The 21,994-nt window shown below is 38.9% G+C and overlaps 1 protein-coding gene across 1 annotated transcript in view; it reads right to left on the reverse strand.

The window, feature by feature from the left end:
• Positions 1 to 518: 518 nt before the first annotated feature.
• LOC124595333 (nuclear cap-binding protein subunit 2) overlaps positions 519 to 21,994 on the reverse strand; it is a 41,925-nt gene continuing 20,449 nt past the window's right edge. The window contains exons 2-4 of the mRNA XM_047134039.1: positions 8,779 to 8,960; positions 8,298 to 8,436; positions 519 to 847 (exon numbers count right to left, since the gene is read on the reverse strand). Of these exons, the coding sequence (XP_046989995.1) occupies positions 731 to 847; positions 8,298 to 8,436; positions 8,779 to 8,960 (438 nt within the window). The 3' untranslated portion in view covers positions 519 to 730. The remainder of the gene's footprint in view (positions 848 to 8,297; positions 8,437 to 8,778; positions 8,961 to 21,994) is intronic.

The following is a 21,994-nucleotide window of genomic DNA, read 5'->3' on the forward strand; positions in this document are numbered from 1 at the left end:
GTATCCCAGTTCGGTCCCAGCTGCCAGAGATGGAGGTCATGTGTGCGTTGAATGTGCTTGCTTACGTTTGAATGAATGACTGTGCATTTCCTTTTCTGAAGAAGGTTTTGGACAAAAGCTAAATGTGTAACAATCTTTCCACTGCACCTGTCTGCAACTCAGTCATTATTACAGCCAGTAGCAATCTATCCTTATCCTTATATTGTTAAGCAGTACCTTGTTTGTTAAAGAATATAGCAATTGCTGGCTTCATTTTCACAAACGAACAAACACATTTGCCGAACATAACTGTTTTACAGTGTTTTAAAGCACGACTTGACAAGATACAGTACACAGTAACAATATTTGTTTTTTTATTTGGATAAAGCTGAATTACTGGCATCAGAGTCTACGACACTACACACATTTTTTTATATGAATCAAATATGAGCTCCACAACAAATGATGAGAAAATCTGGCAATATTTCCTGCCAACTCTTATTTACACTATTTATGAACAGGAAGCACAAAGGAAATAATTTTAGGAAAACAAATGAAATATGTATATTTAAATTATGTTGTACAAAGAAGTCAAAATACTGATGCAAATCTGCTTACAGTAAGAGCACTCAGTGGTCCAGTTAGATCATTTTGTGATGCAGCTGAAAGTCCTTTTACATTCTCAGTACACATCACTAAATTCTCACAAAATTATCTTTGTTCCCTACACTTGAACAAGAAATTTCATATTTTACCGTGCAAAAACATTTACGTCTTGTACTGGTGTTGACATGGTTGTCTTTTGCTGTATTATCTTCCCGTAACCACCACGTCCACCATCATAATCTGTACGGTATTCGTCTCGCACCTGCAGAAAGAAAGGTATAAGAACACTTACAAATTTTGTCAACATACAAGAAAAATCTATTAACTATTTCCACTGGCTCTCATTCACACTAGTACCGAACAGTTTCCAACACAAGTAACAACAACTACAACTGATTATTAGTTTATGCTTCACTGATTTAGCAGATAGGCACGTATGGATTACAGGGCAAGGACACAATGTCAAAGCCCATATATAACCTTAGGCTGTTAAGCTGAACTGGGTGTCTTCTATAATCATCTGCAGTACATTAACTATTTCATTATAAAAACAATAAAGAGTGTGACACATTAGACACATGCGAGACTACAAATCCAAAGGTCCAGGTTTTGATTCCCAGCTGGCCAAAGGTTTTCTTTTTTCTACTGCCACTTGGAATATTTGACAATGATTTATTAATATGAAAGACACCAAGTCACCCCCGGTTTGCAGCTCACCATAATCTACAGACCTCCCTAAAACTAGCTGTGTTAGTTAGTTCAAAGGCCGGCGGAAGGCAAAGGAATACTACTCCAACAGAACTGTACCTAGTAAAACAGTGGAATGCTCAAATCAATCTTCAGGTTGTGGACAACTTTACTTATTAAACAATTGAATGAACCCTGTACTAAAATCCAGTCATGATGTGCAGATGTGTACCATCCTTTACTGAGACATGATGTTGACTAAAATCTGAAAACAGTTTGGACCATAGTTCTGGAATAATAAACTATGGTATCATGACATGAGAACATCAACAAACCTCTGTAATAAGAAACACTCTTCAATCAATTTTAGGACAATCCAGATGAAATGGAATAACTCTGAATCCAACAGTATGGCTGACTTGAGAAACTTTGAATAATAAAGTGGAACATTGCATAGAGAACACTTGTTCTTAACCAAACAAATGAAAAGTTAATAAAAAAGTGAATACTGAAATGTCAATTACATCAACAACTTTGGTAGCTGAGTGGTCAGCGTGACAGACTGTTAATCCTAAGGGCCCGGGTTCGATTCCCGGCTGGGTCGGAAATTTTCTCCGCTCAGGGACTGGGTGTTGTGTTGTCCTAATCATCATCATTTCATCCCCATTGACGCGCAGGTCGCCGAAGTGGCGTCAAATCAAAAGACCTGCACCAGGCGAACGATCTACCCGACGGGAGGCCCTAGCCACACGACATTTCCATTTCCATTATGAAACCAAAGCAGAATGAATGCAACATATCTGAGCGAAGCTAAAATGTGCTTAAATACAAGAGGATGTGGCAAATCTCCAGTTTTCAAGGAAAGTACTTCACTTACTATATGCAATATATGATTGTCATATATAAGGTCTTACCTCTGGTATATTTATGCCTACCCATATCCTCTTTTATGAAACGTTTCACTTGTTACATGTTTCTTGTCCCCCTTCAAATATTCAGGGTGGGCAAAAACAACCTGGTAAGGTCAAACCAGGTTAGAGGATGTCACATGGAGTGGTCACAAAAGTTTCTTGTTGGTTAGCAATAAATTTGCTTTAAAATTTCCATTGCTATCAAATGGGCAGTTTTGAATTTTCTTGCCCTGGGATATTAGTTTTACATTATGTCATCAATTCTGCTGGCCATTGCATCTCTAACCATTCTGATAGCTTAACTCGTTGATAACTTACTGATTTCGGAGTTTTTATGCCTACTTCAGTACCAAATAGCCAGTTTCACTAGTTGTGCCAATAATTCATATTCTCAGTAGATATTCTAGTTGTTGTTTTCAAATGCTGTAGTGTACCTTGGTTGCAATTTCCTTTCTACTATTCTAGTTTCCATGTGTAGTGGGCTGCTAAGGTTTACGCGTGGTTGTCTTGGTTTTAATCATTTTTCCCCCTTAATGCTGCGGAACATATATTTAGGTCTCTTATTTATGAGTATTGTTCTTATAGAATTCAAAACCGCCATTTCTTGATCATCTACAAGGTTGGCTCTATCTGTTGTTACTGTAACCTTGCAGTTGGCAAGGTATTCTTAAGTAGTCTTTCGAGAAATTAGTATTCTTACACATATAGCAGTTTCCTGTCACTTAAAAGCTGAATAACAGTCTTTGCTAATTTGTTATCATTCAGTGTGAGGTGACAAGTGTCAGCAAATAGTTGGGCAGATGGTACATGGTAGCTATTATTCTAGTAATAATGTCCTGCACTTAAGTGTCTCATCATGTCATGATTTGGGTGCATTATTCTTGCTTTCTCTTATTTATCTAAAAACTGTAACTGCCTTTTTTTCCAATGTATTTTTTGATTTTAAGTGAACCAGAATTCAGCCAAGTCTGGTTTTTACCAAAGGAAACCACGTTTCCTATATATACTGTGTTTTGTCCATTAGAATGAATGGACATTCCATTGTTCATATTCAAGAGCTTTTTGTGCAATAAACCTAATCATGTACCAACATTAATTTGAAATTGTGCTGGTAATTATTCTTTTCATTCATGCATCAGACATTAAAAAATGTTTCCGACACTCAGAACATCTGTGAAATATAGGAGCACATCCCTTCTTACTGTTCTCAAAACCATAATACTGAAAGTCTACTTTAACAGTTTTTCTTTTTAAAGTTATGTGTGTCAAAACTGCACACTGCTGAAAGAGGAACATATTTGAACATTATCAGCAATTTCACTTGCAACAGTTTTAAACAATCACATTCATTTATTTCAGGAGGTACACTGAGAAGTCCAATTAAGTTGTCAGCAATTACTGCCCAGACATTCACCAAAACTCTTTCTGGAGACCATGTTAATGAATGTAATGGTCATTTTCATCTGCCCGCTGGTGATAGTTGTAGGGATTAAATACTGTGCCTTTCTTAAAAATAGTCTCATCCATAAAGATGATAAAGTAGAGGTAATTCTAGGTCAATTCAATGTAAAACAGTAACATTTTTAACTTAACCATCTCAGATTTCTTTCAAATTTTGCACATCCAATGATCCATATAAGAGATGGAAAACTAGCAGTTTTCAGAGGTATAGGACAATTGTCAAGCAAGTTACAGGTCTGCAAAGTTAGGAAATTGCATGAAAGTTACATGCATCTGTTTCAGCAGAAATGACTGATTATGGTTCTAATCTAGATACAGCAAAGAAACTTGTATAACTGAAAAGCTAATGATGAAAGGCTTACACTGAAATAAAACATGACAAGTTTCTAAGAATTTTTGCACTGAAGGTCACTGACCTTAATCTTTGACCTTCAATATCTCAGAACACTTCATCTTCAAAGCCTTTGAGGGAAAAAATATTTTACTGTTATAAGATTCTACTGTAAACATTGTAAATATCAAGACGGCACACCAAAGGCATCATATCTAAAAATTTATTTTGTCTACATCACTACAATAATAAAATGCAGTAAGCAATTACATGTCTGGTTTTTCAGAGCAACAGACAATAGCAGTCACTATTATTCTGACAAACTGGTGAACATCTTTTTTCCTTCTGTAAAAAGCCAATCAGAGAAACTTTTATTTCAATCAATATTCATTAGTTTGTGTGCAGTGTACATGTGATGTAAAGTAGTGTTCAGTAGCAGTTTGTAAAAAATGGATTTCAAGTCCAAATCGTATTGTTGCAATTTGTGTAAAGACGAAGGTTCCGCAAGTACTAAGAATTTGATGAGTATTCAAGAGTGGATGGCAAACGAGTGCCCCAATGTACTGCAACATGGAAAAAATTTGCAGCAAATCCAGAAAGCAAATATCGCAAAACCCAGAAGCCCCAGCAGGTGTTGCTTCATCTGTTTTACGTACTTCCAGAAAAAATGTTAAGTGGTGAAGAACCTGCATTGGATCTGACACTGGATTCTTTAAATAAAGGATACCTCAGTGTTGGAGAATACTTATGTGTACAACTGCAAAAAGAAGAGCATGGAAGGGAGGGGGGGGGGGGGGGGGGGGGGGGATCGAGAAAGGCAAAACATAGCTCAGCTGAAAGACAAGTTTCACAATACAGACTGCATATGTGACAAAACACAAAGTTTAATAGTACTTCCAAAGAGCTTGAGTATAAGAAAAACCATGAAAAAAATTTTCCTCTTAGACATCAAGGTATGAAGACTGACCGAAACAATTAGTAACAGATCATAGTACATATTAGTGACACTAAATCCAAAGCCAGTTAAGACATTGTGTGGAAAAACCATTCATCATGTGCATGATTTTTACTGTGATCATAAAGCCACATGATACCAGGAAGAAAAGACTATGTACCTGTGGAAGAAAACAGAATTACATTACTTAATCAGAAGCAGCTAGTGTTGCACGATCTTAGGAATTGTATACATATTTCAAAGACATGTATCCAGATGTACACAGTGGAGTTTCAAAATTTTGAGAGTTGCAGCCAAAGCACTGTACTCTTGCCTACGCCTTTAACAAAATGCAATCCTACAATTCCAACAAGCTTCTTGCAGCTCCTACCACATTCATTTATCTTCCAGCAGGATGAACTCAAAGTAAGCAAATATCTTATTTGTGATTTTGTAGAGAATTATTGCTTCAGCATTCTGGACAAAGTTGAGGGATTTCATTGGAATGATTCTCATGTTACTCTTCATCTACTTGTAGCTGAATTATTCCTTGACCTTTCAGAATGAAGTACAGGTATTTCATTGGAACGATTCTTGGGTTACGATCCAGCCGTTTGTAGCTTACTACAGAGGTGCAGACACAATTTAAACACACCATATGTCATATGTGGAAATATCTGTCTTCAGCATGATAAAGTGTGTGTACAGCAATTCTTTCCAGCACAATTTTATCAATTTCTTAGTATGTCACTTTCCAATCCCAAAACACATTTATTACTTTTAAAATAGATGTGCTGCCCAGTATAAAAACAGAAAGAATTCCATTAGGAAGATACTGATGTTACAGCAGAACAGCCTCCTCCCCCCCCCCCCTCCCCTACAGCACATGACAAAGGACCTTATGATGGGGTTGCAGGGACTGCAATGAGATTAGCCACATTGCCAGCCTGAAGCAACCTCAAGAAACCAGTAATTCATTTTGACACCACAACATTTGCTCCAGTGGTGCAAAGGGAATATTTCTTTATGTGTCTTTGCTTATATATTGGCTACCCATCATGATAAAGAGATTGCCAAATTGAAACAATGTTTCAAGAATACAAGTACAATTCCAGGTAAACCTAGTGTAATTTCTATTAACAAAGGTATACTAAAACCAATAAACATTATGCTTCTTTAGTGAACAGGAAAGAGTCAATGATTGATTAGGTGAATGAAACACTGTTAGCAGACATACATGGATTTGTTGCCTGTGAGTATAACACTCATTGGTGGCTTGCATATGTCTTACAAACTTATTGAATTTTCTGCCAAACCAGACAACTGGGTTATCTGAAAATGTGAAATTCTCACAAGACTGGATCCAGACCCACAAACTTGGACATACACTCTGCCTGTATCAGATTGATGAATATTAACAATATAGTTGGAGACTTGTGAAATGAGGTGCAACCACTTTTTATTGCCTTTTTATTGAAGCTACACTGTAAGTGATTTATAATATCAGTGCAACAATAGGCATAATATTTTTGTAGAACATTACTTGTGGATTGTATTTTTTACTAACTTGTGTTTCATATTTATGTGCTACTCTCCGCATTTTGATAGTGTACTGTTGCTGACAATTTTTTGGGAGTGATACCGTTGGTGTGCCATCTTCATAATCACCCTTTTATAGTAGCATACTGGAGCAGTAAAACATTTTTTTTAATTGAATGTGGAGAATTTTGAGATACTGAAGGTCAAAAGTTAAGGTCAGTGACCTAGAAAGTGAAAACTTTTAGAAACTTGTCGTGTTGCATATCAATGTAATGTTCTTCACTAGCTTCTCAATGATACAAGTTTCACTGCTGTGTCTGGATTAGAACCAGAATTACAATCATTTCTGTTGAGACAGACATGTACATTTCACACAATTTCTAAACTTTGCAGACCTGTAACTTTCTTCACAATTGTCACATACCTCTGTAAATTTGTAGTTTTCCATCTCTTATCTGGATTATGGATGCATCAAATTTGAAAGAAATCTGAATGAGTCAGGTTAAGTGCTGCATTGAATTGACATGGAATTACCTGTAGGGAAAAGTCACATTGCTGGGATGCTGGCACTGCCTTAGGCATATAAATTGGCTCACCTTAGACAATCTGCTTTTAAAGATTGGACCTTCTGCACATAGTGACAATGTAAATATTTTCCTTTGTGATATTCAAAGCAAGCAGATGAGTGACAGAGCTCATGCTCTGTAGATGGTTGAAGGAATTTTTCCAAAATGTTCTTCTTCAACTTCCAGAGTCCTCTCCATTCTTCCTCATCCTGTATTACCTTTTTAAGAGCAAAAATGCACTTTCTGTTGTTTGGAAATGTTCAGCATACCACCTTCTCATGCCCCCAGTACTTTTCCTCTTGCTCCATAAGCAATGTGAATATCATCCAGATTTGACTCTTGAAGTTTTCCCGGCGTATTGAATATTCCACAAGATTTCGGGATTGCAGCCAGATCTCCTCGACTTCTTTCCACGATATTTCGGCTGACAACCTTACAGCCATCTTCAGGCGAGTGTTTGACACTGGAGATTGCTAGTGCAAGTCACTCTATTTACACGTAAAAGTGCCGCAGGCGCGCATGCGCAAGTTACCGTAGCATGTGCGCCACCTGTCGATTCCAAGGCCCTCTACAATATTACTGCATCTATGGAGCGCATAGTAATATTGTAGAGGGCCTTGGAATCGACAGGTGGCGCGCATGCTACGGTAACTTGCGCATGCGCACCTGCGGCACTTTTACGTATAAATAGAGCGACTTGCACTAGCAATCTCCAGTGTCAAACACTCGCCTGAAGATGGCTGTAAGGTTGTCAGCCGAAATATCGTGGAAAGAAGTCGATGAGATCCGGCTGCAATCCCGAAATCTTGTGGAATCATCCAGATTGTCTGTGTTTCTGTTCATGGTGACTACAACATGATACAGCACATGGCAACATGTAGAGAGAGAGAGAGAGAGAGAGAGAGAGAGAGAGAGAGAGAGAGAAGACTTGACTTAGAGGGGCACACTTAAAGCAGAAAATAGGAGATAAAGGTTATGAGATATGACATGAGGAAGACTTTGGCAGTTGGCGTAACATAATGACAAAGTTCAGATAATAACTAATTCTGGAAACATTACATACAAGGAAGCTTTCTTTTTTTAAAATCACAGGCCACCTAAAATTAGCAAAAGCAATAGACATCTTTAAACAACAGATTTAACAATAGATCATGCACATCAATGACAATCCTACACTTATTTCTCCCATATAATCCATTATCACCCTGAAAAAGTGGTAGTTTATGCTGCTTCTTACCGGTAAGTATACTAAAAGGAGATTATAGTACCAGTCACTGACTTACCTGCCCTCCAGTCTTTCCTCTACCATACTGACGTCCTTCAACAAAGCCTGCATCCCAATCGGTACGAATGATACGGTCATCAAGGCGTGTACCATTAATGTATCTCATACAACCCTCAGCATCAACACGACAATAGTATCTGAGATCGTCAAGGAAACAGAAATCAAGCTATGTTTACACACAGTACAATATCTGACATGTTACTTGACTGAAGAAAAGCAAAAATGATACGTGGCTCTCGCTTTATTTTATAATTTTGATGAATTCAAAACAAAAATTTGTCAACTGTTATTTTGTTTTCTCACTATTATGACACACAATGTGATCAATCACATACTGTGCTGAAATGTACTTTTTGACTTCCGACTGATACAAGAAAAGAAATCAAGACAGTATTACATTCAAACTTCCTCAACAACTATAAATGAAACAATTTGTGTAATGTTTGCAAATGTTTCATACTTGTTACTCAAAAGGATACTCAACGAAACAAAATCCACATGGTGTTTTCTTATACTTGTCAAGACCCATGATAATTCTTTTCACATCCCCACATTTTGAGAATAGCTCATATATTTGTTCTTCAGTGGTGTAGAAAGAAAGATTACCAACATAAAGAGTTGATGATGTCCGTAGAAGTCTTTCCTGCTCACCTCTTGAGCCCTGAAATAAAGACAAGAGGGAATATGTAACACAAAAGATAAAGTAATTAATTTTAACCTCATATAAATATCTAAAACAAGAAACTCTGTTGACACATATCTAGAAATTAATGTTTAGTTTCATTTCTTTTTACTTAAAGTTTAGAGCTAAACTAAAAAAATCAGCAAAAATAAAGATAAGGAAGTAAAACATGACATACATAAGCATAAACATATTTTTTGCTCGAGTATCACGTCGTTTTTGGAAACCCAGAATCTACTCTGTAGGAATCAACATGGATTCCGGAAACAGCGATCGTGTGAGACCCAACTCGCTTTATTTGTTCATGAGACCAGAAAATATTAGATACAGGCTCCCAGGTAGATGCTATTTTCCTTGACTTCCGGAAGGCGTACGATACAGTTCCGCACTGTCGCCTGATAAACAAAGTAAGAGCCTACGGAATATCAGACCAGCTGTGTGGCTGGATTGAAGAGTTTTTAGCAAACAGACCACAGCATGTTGTTATCAATGGAGAGATGTCTACAGACATTATAGTAACCTCTGCCATACCACAGGGGAGTGTTATGGGACCATTGCTTTTCACAATATATATAAATGACCTAGTAGATGGTGTCGGAAGTTCCATGCGGCTTTTCGCGGATGATGCTGTAGTATACAGAGAAGTTGCAGCATTAGAAAATTGTAGCGAAATGCAGGAAGATCTGCAGCGGATAGGCACTTGGTGCAGGGAGTGGCAACTGACCCTTAACATAGACAAATGTAATGTATTGCAAATACATAGAGAGAAGGATCATTTTTTGTATGATTATATGATAGCGGAACAAACACTGGGAGCAGTTACTTCTGTAAAATATCTGGGAGTATGCATGCGGAACGATTTGAAGTGGAATGATCATTTAAAATTAATTGTTGGTAAGGCGGGCATCGGTTGAGATTCATTGGGAGAGTCCTTAGAAAATGTAGTCCATCAACAAAGGAGGTGGCTTACAAAACACTCGTTCGACCTATACTTGAGTATTGCTCATCAGTGTGGGATCTGTACCAGATCGGGTTGACGGAGGAGATAGGGAAGATCCAAAGAAGAGTGACACGTTTCGTCACAGGGTTATTTGGTAACCGTGATACCGTTACGGAGATGTTTAACAAACTCAAGTGGCAGACTCTACAAGAGAGGCGCTCTGCATCGCTGTGTAGCTTGCTCGCCAGGTTTCGAGAGGGTGCGTTTCTGGATGAGGTATCGAATATATTGCTTCCCCTGACATATATCTCCCGAGGAGATCACGAATGTAAAATTAGAGAGATTCGAGTGCGCACTGAGGCTTTCAGACAGTCGTTCTTCCCGCGAGCGACTGGAACAGAAAAGGGAGGTAATGCCAGAAGCACGTAAAGTGCCCTCCGCCACACACCGTTGGGTGGCTTGCGGAGTATAAATGTAGATGTAGATGTAAAAGCAAATGTGTAACTCACTGACATGTAAGTGGCATGCAGCTCAATGTGTCTGTCTGCCTTTCATTTGAGATGGTATAAGTTTGAAAATAACTTTATGTGATGGCACACATTTACAATAACACTGACTAGGTGCTTGCAGTGATACTGCCACAACAGTGTAGCAATTATTGTCAAAAGAAGAGGGGTGACAGATGATGGAGTGCTACCTTATGAAACCATTCCTTTTTTATCTGGAAACCAATAACTGTAACTGTAGCATACCTGCAGGTAGAAATAATGTATTTCTAGCCATTAAAGTGGCCTTATTTTTACATGCCATCGAAATCGGTCAAGCTTTTGCTATTTAAAGTTCAGTGAACAGAGTTTATGACATAAAATTCCTTTTTGATTTCAAGCAGCACATACATTCATTCACATTTTTTGTCTTATTCAGCACACCTGTCAACCCATCTTGATATTTTTACAGGTGTTCCAGATCAACACACACTACTGGTATGTCATTGTAGGTCACAAATCTGTTTGAATAAAATAACATGTGACCAAGGCTCTGTGTGACATTCACAGTTTATTTAAACATCAAGATCACCAGTCTCATTCAAAGGTTAAAGTGACCTTATTTCATAAACACACAACTGTGGACCTATTTTTTGCCAGCACCATTATAGAAAGAGTGCACACATGTGAAACCCAATCACAACTGTGATTCAGGATACAGCTGCACTTAGAGGTCATAAGAGAAACATCCAAATGCACCACCTACAGAGAATAGACACAGTCATCTTGATGATGATGATGAACTTCAATTAACGGGGAAAACCATTACCCATTACCAACATAGCATAGAAATTTTTTCAATAATAATAAGAGTCTCCCCAATAAAATATTTTCTTGTGAATAGTCACAGTTCCTGCTAAACACACAAAATTACCATTTTGGCTGTTCTATAAGTATCTTACACTGTGTAGTTAGTAATGACAAAAATAACCCACACATCCAAATCACCTAAGCCCCCTCCAGCCAGATTTATTTTGAATATACGAGGGTTATTCCAAAAGTAAGGTCCGGTTATAAAAAAAAAAAATCAAAACTAAAATGTTTTTTCAAAACAATTGTTTTATTTACATTCCTTACATCTTTATCTATTTTTCTACATAACTTCCATACTTATTTAAACATTTGTCACATCGTTCAACAAGCTTTTGAATGCCCATGTTATAGAAATCGGCCGCCTGTGACGATAACCAGTCCTGTTAACTGCTTCTTTCACTTCATCATCTGTGTCGAAGCGCTTGCCGCCGAGAAACTCCTTTAAGTAACGGAACAGGTGGAAATCACTTGGCGCCAGGTCCGGACTGTAAGGAGGATGGTCCATCTGTTCCCATCCAAATTTCTTGATCAGAGCTTGCGTTTCATTTGCAGTGTGGGGTCTGGCATTGTCATGCAACAACAAGATTCCAGACGACAAAAGACCACGTCGCTTATTCTGGATTGCACGTCGAAGTTTAGTCAGGGTAGCGCAGTAGGCGGCTTTATTAATCGTTGTTCCTCTCCCCATAAAGTCGACTAACAATACTCCAAGTCTATCCCAGAACACAGTCGCCATAACCTTACGTGTTGAGATTGTCTGCTTTGCCTTGACCTTGACTGGCGATGACGTGTGACGCCATTGCATTGACTGACGTTTAGACTCTGGAGTGATGTGAGAAACCCATGTCTCATCCCCTGTGACAACATTGTCTAAAAGACTGTCACCTTCCTTATGATATCGCTCCAAAAAATCAAGAGCAAAAGCCATTCTTTTCATTCGTTGGGGCTCAGTAAGCAGTCTGGGAACCCAACGGGCACACAATTTGTGAAACTTCAAATGTTCAGACACAATTCTGTACAAAGTTGTTCTACTCACATTCGGAAAATGCATGTCTACGTCTGTAATAGTGAATCGGCGATCTTCACGAATTTTTTTGTCAACCGCATTGACCAAATCGTCTGAAATCACTGATGGTCGGCCACACCGTGGTTCATCGTGCACATTATCCCGTCCTTCATTAAAAGCTCGCACCCACTTGCGCACTTTACTGTCGCTCATTATGTTAGGACCGTACACTTCAGTAATCTGCCGATGGATTTCCGCCGCTGAATTGTTTCTTGCAGACAAAAACCGTATCACTGCCCTTACTTCACAATCGGCGGGCTGATCAATTGTCTTAAACATTGTAAAGTGACACTGTGAACTACACTCAGCAGTCAGCAACAGTAACAAAGCGAATGGCGGCGTTTGACGCGCAAGGCTTGCCGGGAGTCGGCGCGCATGCGTGTTTTGTCATTGGCGCCAAATTTCAATAGTTACGGCGAATCGGACCTTACTTTTGGAATAACCCTCGTATTTACACCAAGACACTAAGCTCATTAAAAGTACAGTGAGTTATTGAGTGGTGAATTAAACACATCAAGGCCACACAACACAATTGAGAATGTATACAACTGCAAGGCTCACGAGCATACACACACGGGGGGAAAAAAACACCCACACGACACACCAAGTTCTGCAAGTGCCAGTTACTTTTCCACACCCATATAAAAATCACAACATGCTCAGATCACACATCAGCTAATAATGGAGTAGATGTTTCACTAATATGTCTGAAATCTGTGACAGGTCATTCAACAACAAGTGAACCAGTTTTAGAAGTGGCTTATGTGTCTACCATTTCCAAATCTTATAAAATTTTATGGGTGGTTGCATAATATCTTGGATGGATACGCACAAAGTTTCAGCTCAGTATATCCTTTGGTCACTTCTACAGCTTCTCACAGATATGGGTGCCAACTCTGCGCGAACGCGCGCGCGCGCGCACATACACACACACACACACACACACACACACACACACACACACACACACACACACACAAAAGTGCCATCTTCGGGTAACTTTTATAAAAGGCAATTTTAACTTAAAAGCCCTGTTTTTATATACCAAAATAATTTTTTGTGCTGAATAAGAATATATTAATGATTAGTTTTTTTACTTCATCTGGTGACAGGTGTACCACTTCAAAAACTGCAGAAAATTTAGTATGCAAGTTGAATTACTAATTTTTAACCAGCCATAAATCACAATTTTATGGATGGATTTTGTATAATCATCTGTTCTGTCAAAGCACAAGGGGTGATCATAAGGTAATGAGAATTTCTGATTTTCCTAAGGGATCTCTATTTATTCATCAACATCAACTTTCTGCCCTTCAAAGCAATCCCCCTCACGTATATAACACTTGTGCCAGTGCTTTTTCCAATCTTTAAAGCACTTCTGGAACTCACATTCCGCTATGGTGTTAGCTGCTTCAGTGATCCTGTTTTTATCTCATCAGTGGTGACAAAATGACATCCTTTCATAGTTTTCTTCAGCCCTAAGAACAGAAATAAGCCATAGTGGGACATGTCGGTGAATTCGGTGGGCTGAGGCAACATAACGGTTTTGTTTTTCCCAAAAAATCATGTACAAACATTGAGGTGTGAGAGGGAGCACTATCGAGAAGCAATTTCCATGAAAGAGATTGGTACAATTCTAACCATTTTCTGCAGATTGCTTCATGTCAATGATGCATAATTCCCGGGTAAAATCCCTTATGGACCATATGACCATAAGGCAGGAACCCACAATACATTATCCATTGTAATCAAAGAAATTAGTGACAAGAACCTTCACATGTGATCAAACTTGTCAATGTTTTCTCAGTCTCGATTTTTCTGGCAACTTGCCTCGGAGTGCCTCGGTTTCAACATCATTCCCATGTACCCGTGTTTCTTCTTTAGAAGTTCTGGATTGTTGACGACTTTATTCAAGATTCCTGAGCAAAGCATACAATTTTGGAACTAACTTTGCTGCTACACATTTCATGCAAAAAAATGCTGGCTTGAGCCAAAGGACATGCCAACTTAATTAACAACCCCCTCTGGTGGTGATTTCATAGATTCACTTTCTTTACTTCTCCACATCATCATCAGTAATTGATGTGCTAGGACATTCAGATTGGTCGTCATCTTCAAACACCTTCTCATCCCTCTTTGAAACATTTTTTTGTCTTACTCATAGCAGATTTGCAAAAGCTACAGTCAACAGTTTGAATGCACTGCAGCACTTTATTGCATTTTTCAAGCAAAATTTAATGCAAATTCTTTGATCTATCTTTTCTCAAAGTAAAAATTTGCCTATCACTCAAAAGCACATATAACCTTTTTGACTGTCAACAATAAACTAAATATTCAAAGCAGCTGTGAATGCAAACATACATCAGGAACATATGTATGATCAAGATTTTTAAAAAATTGAATATCAGATGTATAAAGCATGTGAAATTAAAAAATTTCCATAACTTTTTGATCACACCTCGTATATGCCCCTGCAAAATTGATGAAAACCTCTTGGGAAATCAAATTCCAGTTGTACATTTTTTAATCTTTTTTATACTCTAAAATGAGTATTCTTTAAACTTTAGGCAGTATATAGTTTAATTTCAGACCCATGTCTGCTTGTGGGTGAAAATATCACTCAAAGATACTAGTTTCCATACTCAAAGTTATTACTTTCCATACACAAGGAAGGAAGATTAAGGTTTAATGTCTCTTCAGACACTGAAGTCATTACAGATGAACATGCTCAGAATGCTTCAACGATAGGGTACAAAATTGTCCATGCTCTTCCGAAGGAACCATCCTGGCATTTGCCTGGATTGACTTAGGGAAATTATGGGAAACCTGGATGGCCAGATGCAGATTTGTACTACTGTCCTCCTGAAAGCAAGTCCAGTGTGCTAATTAGTGCATCACCTCATTTGGCTTTTGAGACAATGTATAAGCCAATATGTGACATTAACAAATAAAAAGAAAGAAAAATCAGGTAGATCTGCTTCTACGTCCATAAAAACATCGAGCAATAAAACAAATGAAAATCCTTGCCAACTTATGGCTGAAATTACCCCAAAAGTTTTGTAAATTACTAAACTCTTTTTGCAATATCATTAAATTGTTAAAATATTGCCGAAATGTTTTTATACCACCATTGAAGGAATACATATTTTCCATGAATTGTCAGTTGCTCTCTGGTTTTTATCTTATTATAAGCTTGCTTTTAGAAAGCTTTATGACTAAACTTATTTGTTTTCTTTCTCGTTTTGTGAAATGCACCAAGAACTTCCTGGTACTTGTTTCCTCCGGTGCTCAAGTTGGCACTGGCTGTCCTAAGACTGCATCATTTTACTATATTAAGAGTTAGCTAAAGCCACCAAAACAAATTTCATTGTTGGACAAATTACTTTTAAAACTCAGATCTGGACTTGACTCTAGAGAATGTGACCAAATTTAGGCATAATGCCGGCTTCTGATAAAATTTCAATTTCTGTACCTGGTGTAATCCATTTGGGGAAAACAAACATAATGTAAAGGAGAATTCATAGCCAACTGACATTTCTCGTGTTGACAAGTTGAAACTGTTAACTAATACTGCTTTCACGCCTGGCTGGAAACTTTGCCCCAAATGCAAGCAAAAATTGATCATAAACAACGACAGTCTCAGGATGAGTAACAATCAATGTCTACTGATTGCGTGGATTTAGTTGATGCTTGCTACACAGTGATTACTCCACTAGCATCTCCTGGACATTTGCCTTTAAATCTTCAATGAATTAGCAGACTGACACCAAGGCTACAGCACCAGCTGCTGATGTGAGTTCCTTCACTGATGTTGAGGGAACCCAAATGATGAGACAATATCAGAAATTTAAGGATATGGGCATTTTAGTTGTTTAATTTCTCATGGCTGGGGTTCACAGTCCTGTAGAATCTCTTAAAGGACATTATATTCACCACTGACTGTAGAAATTATTTATTTCACAACTTCAGTTTTCAGCTTTGGGTCATTTTCAATTGGTACTATAAAAGATACAAAAATTAAGACAAAGTGTATATAAAGAACTGCACAAACATGTCACGTGGACAGCAGAATCTCACAAAAATTATGAAAATAATACATTACTTACATTTTGCTTCAGCACATGTCAGACTGTACATACATTCTGTGCTTCATTTTTTCATTCTTTTAGCTTTAGCAGTAAGACTTGAAAATGGTGAATGTGATGTCCTTTAAAATTTTTTAATTGTCGTCGTCGTCGTCTTCTTCTTCTTCTTCTTCTTTCTTCTTCTTCTTCTTCTTCTTCTTCTTCAGTCCAAATACTGGTTTGATGCAGTTCTCCATGCTACTCAATCCAGAGCAAGCCTTTTCACCTCCGGATAAACATTGGAACTTATATCCTTCTAAATCTGCTTACTGTGTGCATCTCTTCATCTCCATCTACAATTTTTACTCCCTCACATTTCCTTGAAATGCAGAATTGGTGAACCCTTGATGTCCCTGGTGATCTAATCTGGTTGTGTCACAAATGTCTTTTCTTGCCAATTCTTTTCAGCACCTCCTCATGAGTTATGTGGTCTACCCATCTTATCTTCACGATTCTTCTGTAGCACAACAATTCAAAAGCTTCTATTCTCTTCTTGTCTAAACTGTTTATATCCATGTTTCACTTCCATAGATGGCTACACTCCACACAAATACTTTCAGAAAGGTCCTCCTGACAATTAAATCTATACTCTATATTAACAAATTTCTCTTCTTCCGAAACGCTTTTCTTGCCATTGCCAGTCTACATTTTATATCCTCCCTACTTAGACCATCATCAGTTATTTTGCTACCCAAATAGCAAAACTCATCTACTACTTTGTCTCATTTTGTAATACAATTCCCTCAGCGTTGCCTGGTTTAATTTGACTGCATTCTATTATTCTCATTTTGCTTTCGTTGATGTTCATCTTTTATTCTCCTTTCAAGGCAATGTCCATTCCGATCAACTGCTCTTCCAAGTCCTTTGCTGCCTCTGACAGAATTACAATGTCATTGGGAAATCCCAAAGTTTTTATTTCTTCTCCCTGGACTATAATTACTACTCCAAATTTTTCTTTTCTTTCCTTCAGTGCTTGCTCAATACACAGACCTAATAATAACTGGGATAGGCTACAACTCTGTCTCACTCCCTTCTCAACCACTACTTCCCTTTCATACCCCTCGACTATTATAACTGCAATCTGGTTTCTGTACAAACTGTAAATAGCCCTTTGCTCCCTGTATTTTATCCCTGCCACCTTCTGAATTTGAGAGTATTCCACTCAACATTGTCAAAAGCTTTCTCTAAGTCTACAAATGCTATAAACACAGGTCACCTTCCCTTAACCAATCTTCTAAGATAAGTCACTGATTTTCCCCAAGGCCAGCTTCTACCAGTTTCTGTAAAAAGGCCAACTTCTACCAGTTTCTCTAAAAGTTCGTGTTAGTATTTTGCAACTATGACTTATTAGACAGATAATTCAGTAACATTCACATCTGTCAGCACCTGCTATCATTGTAATTATTATACTGTTCTTGAAGTATGTGAGGTAGTCGCCTATCTCATATACACTGAAGAGCCAAAGGAACTTTTACACCTGCCTAATATCGTGTACGGCTCCCGCGAGCATGCAGGAGTGCTGCAACATAACGTGGCATGGACTCTACTAATGTCTGAAGATGTGCTGGAAGGAACTGACACCATGAATCCTGCAGAGCTGCCCATAAATCCAGAAGAGTATGAGGGGTTGGAGATATCTTCTGAATAGCAAGTTGCACAGCATCCCAGGTATGCTCAATAATGTTCATGTCTGGAGAGTTTGGTGGCCATCGGAAGGGTTTAAACTCAAAATAGTTTTCATGGAGCCACTCTGTAACAATTCTGGACGTGTTGGTGTCGCATTGTCCTGGTGGAATTGCCCAAGTCTGTCGGAACGCACAATAGACATGAATGGATGCACGTGATTAGAAAGGATGCTTACATATGTGTCATCTGTCAGTCATATCTAAATATATCAGAGGCCCCATTTTACTCCAACTGCACACACTTCACACAATTACAGAGCCTCCACCAGTCTTGAACAGTCCCTGCTGACATTCAGGGTCCACGTATTCACGAGGTTGTCACCATATGCGTACACGTCCATCTGCTCGATACAATTTGAAATGAGACTCGTCTGACCAGGAAACATGTTTCCAGTTATCAGAAGTCCAATGTCAGTGTTGACGGGCCCAGGTGAGGCATAAAGCTTTGTGTCTTGTAGTCATCAAGGGTACACAAGTGGGCCTTCAGCTCCAAAAGCTTATATTGACGGCGCTTCATTACATGGTTTGTACACTGACACTTGTTGGTGGCCCAGTACCGAAATCAGCAGCCATTTGCAGATGGGTTGCACTTCTGTCATGTTGAATGATTCTCTTCAGTCATTGGTTGCATTCTTGGCGGATCTTCCTCCGGCCGCAGCAATGTCGATTTGTTGTTTTACCACATTCCTGATATTAACGGCACACTCATGAAATGGTCATGCTGGAAAATCCCAACTTCACTGCTACTTCTGAGATGCTGTATTCCACCGCTTGTGAGCTGACTATAACACCACGTTCAGACTCACTCAAATCTTGATAACCTGCCATTGTAGCAGCAGTAACTGATCTAACAACTGCACCAAACACTTGTCTTGTATAGGCATTGCCGAACACAGCTCCATATTCTGCCCGTTTGCATTACTTTGGCGCTTCAGTGTAGCTTGCACACCAGATAGAAGAGTTTTGTCATGGCTGGCTCTCCTAAGACTATCAGTAGTTCTGATGGAATGTCGTCTACTCCTGGGGCCTTGTTTCAACATCAGTCTTTCTGTGCTCTGTCAAATTCTTCTCGTAGTATCATATGTCTCATCACATCTCAACTATGCCCTCTTCCATTTCTATAACAGTGCCCGAGTTCAGATCCTCTATATACTCCTCACACCTTTCAGCTTTCCCTTCTTTGCTTAGGACTGGTTTTCCATCTGAGCTCTTGATATTCATACAGCTATTTCTCTTTTCTTTAATTTTCCTGTAAGCAACATCAATTAAATTCAATATCTACTGTGTTATCCAAAGATTTCTACTATGTCTTGTCTTTTTACCTATTTGACCTTCTGCTGCCTTCACTATTTCATCTCTCACTGCTACCAGTCTGTTTTCTACTGTATGGAAAGTTCTAGCTGAAAATTATGAATTATATAGGAATCAAGGCGACAACTCACTGACAGGCAGAAGCACTGTGTCGTCAATAGGCACACAAACAAAGGTACAGAGCTTGGTTCTTTCAGAATGCACTTCCTTTTTCTAGCTGTAGGAAAAACACACCCACACTTTTCTACCCTACCTACCCCATTAAGGGATTTAATATTCCATCCTTTCATCCATAGAACACCAGTTTTGTATGTCTTGACGACATCCTGGAGATCCGAATGGGGGACTATTTTATGTCCAGAATATTTTACACGCAAGAATGCATTCATCATTTAACCATTGGTAGAGCTGTATGCCCTTGGAAAAAAATATGGCTGCAGAGTACCCTTGTTTTCTGCCATTCACAGACCTAGCACAGCAAATCCATTTTAGTCGATGTTACAAGGCCTGGTCAGTCAACAAGCCACTCTAGGCACTGCAGCTACTGAAAAGGCTGCTGCCCTTTTTCAGGAACCACAGGTTAGTCTGGCCTCTCCACAGATACCCCTTCATTGTGGTTTCACCTACTGTACAGCTAACTGTATCACTGAGGCTGCGTGCAAGCCACCCCATCAGTGGCTGATCCACGGTTCTTGGTTAAGATATCCTAACGCAAAGTTAATACAACATCAACTGATATGTGAATACACAATGTTAACTATGAAATGAAATATCACTATGTTTACATCGTAGTCACCTTTTACAAATCTCAATTAATGAACTAAAAATTAAATTGCATTCTTCAAATCATTCAAAGACAGTTCGAATATTGACCCTGGTCCTAGCAGCTGGAGTTTACAACAAACAGCAAAATAAATAAGTGTTTCTGCGAGAATGGTGAAGTACTCAAGAAAGCTTAAGATGGGGGCCAGCATCTTGACAAGTACCTGCAAAATGGATGGGGAAAAAAGACTAGAATCAATGATAAGATCAAATAGAAAATCCTCAAGATCTTTGAAGATGAATCTTTACATTGGTTGTGGTCCGACAAAAATTATGACCTAGCAGTAAGAGTGGATGGTGAAAATTTCATAAGCAGAAATACCTAATAGTTTGTAACCTGAAAGAAATGTTCAGAGCCTATTGTGAGAAACAAGGCAGTGAAATGGGCATCTCATAATTTTGTGAACTGAGACCAAGGTGGCGTATTACAGTGAGTGCTGCTGGTATCTGCTCAGTTTGTGTCAGCACTTCAAAATGCCAAACAGATGTTGGCTGAAACACTTGTCAAGGAAGGTGACTACAAGGAACTAATCAAGAAAACTGTGTGCTGCTTGGAATAAAAAGACTGTATGCTGCACTAATATGTACCATGTCCTAGACAACCTGAAAGCTCATTTGGTAGATGTTTTCATAGAATACGATCCAAAAGAAATGATACAATAGGAACAGTGGGTTCATACTGATAAGGATACACTAGATACACATCACGCAACTGTAGAAGAGTTTATAGAGGTACTGGTTCTAAGAATTCATTGCCTGACAAGCCACAATTTCGTTTCAAAACCCCGAAGTTCATATCTGAGAGCATCTAAAAGAAAATCTGCCAATTGCTTAAGGTGCTCTCAGGAATGATAATTCAAAGGCTTGCAGTTGGGGGTAAGTGCAGGACATGGAACTGCTCCTCCTCTACCTACCCATATGTTGTGGCAGGTACCAGGTAGTGCATCTTGAACAGCTAGACTGAAATGTGCTGGAGCTCCATCATGCATAAACCACATGATTCTACTTATCTGCAGAGTCATCACCTAGTGTTGCTGGAAGGTATTCAGAATTAAGTCTTCATACACCGCATCCCCCCCCTCCCCCCCCCCCCCCCCCAATGAACCATGGACCTTGCCGTTGGTGGGGAGGCTTCCATGCTTCAGCAATACAGATAGCCGCACTGTAGGTGCAACCGAAACGGGGGGGTATCTGTTGAGAGGCCAGACAAACGTGTGATTCCTGAAGCGGGACAGTAGCCTTTTCAGTCGTTGCAGGGGCAACAGTCGGGATGATTGGCCGATCTGGTCTTGTAACACTAACCAAAATGGCCTTGCTGCGCTGGTGCTGCGAACAGCTGAAAGTAAGGGGAAACTACAACCGTAATTTTTCCCCAAGGGCATGTAGCTTTACTGTATGGTTAAATGATGATGGTGTCCTCTTGCGTAAAATATTCCAGAGGTAAAATAGTCCCCCATTCGGATCTCAGGGCAGGGACTACTCAGGAGGATGGCGTTATCAGGAGAAAGAAAACTGGCGTTCTATAGATCGGAGTGTGGAATGTCAGATCCCTTAATCGGGCAGGTAGGTTAGAAAATTTAAAAAGGGAAATGGATAGGTTAAAGTTAGATATAGTGGGAATTAGTGAAGTTCGGTGACATGAGGAACAAGACTTCTGGTTAGGTGAATACAGGGTTATAAATACAAAATCAAACAGGGGTAATGGAG

Source organism: Schistocerca americana, chromosome 2 (assembly GCF_021461395.2).
Source record: "Schistocerca americana isolate TAMUIC-IGC-003095 chromosome 2, iqSchAmer2.1, whole genome shotgun sequence".
Lineage (NCBI taxonomy): Eukaryota > Metazoa > Arthropoda > Insecta > Orthoptera > Acrididae > Schistocerca > Schistocerca americana.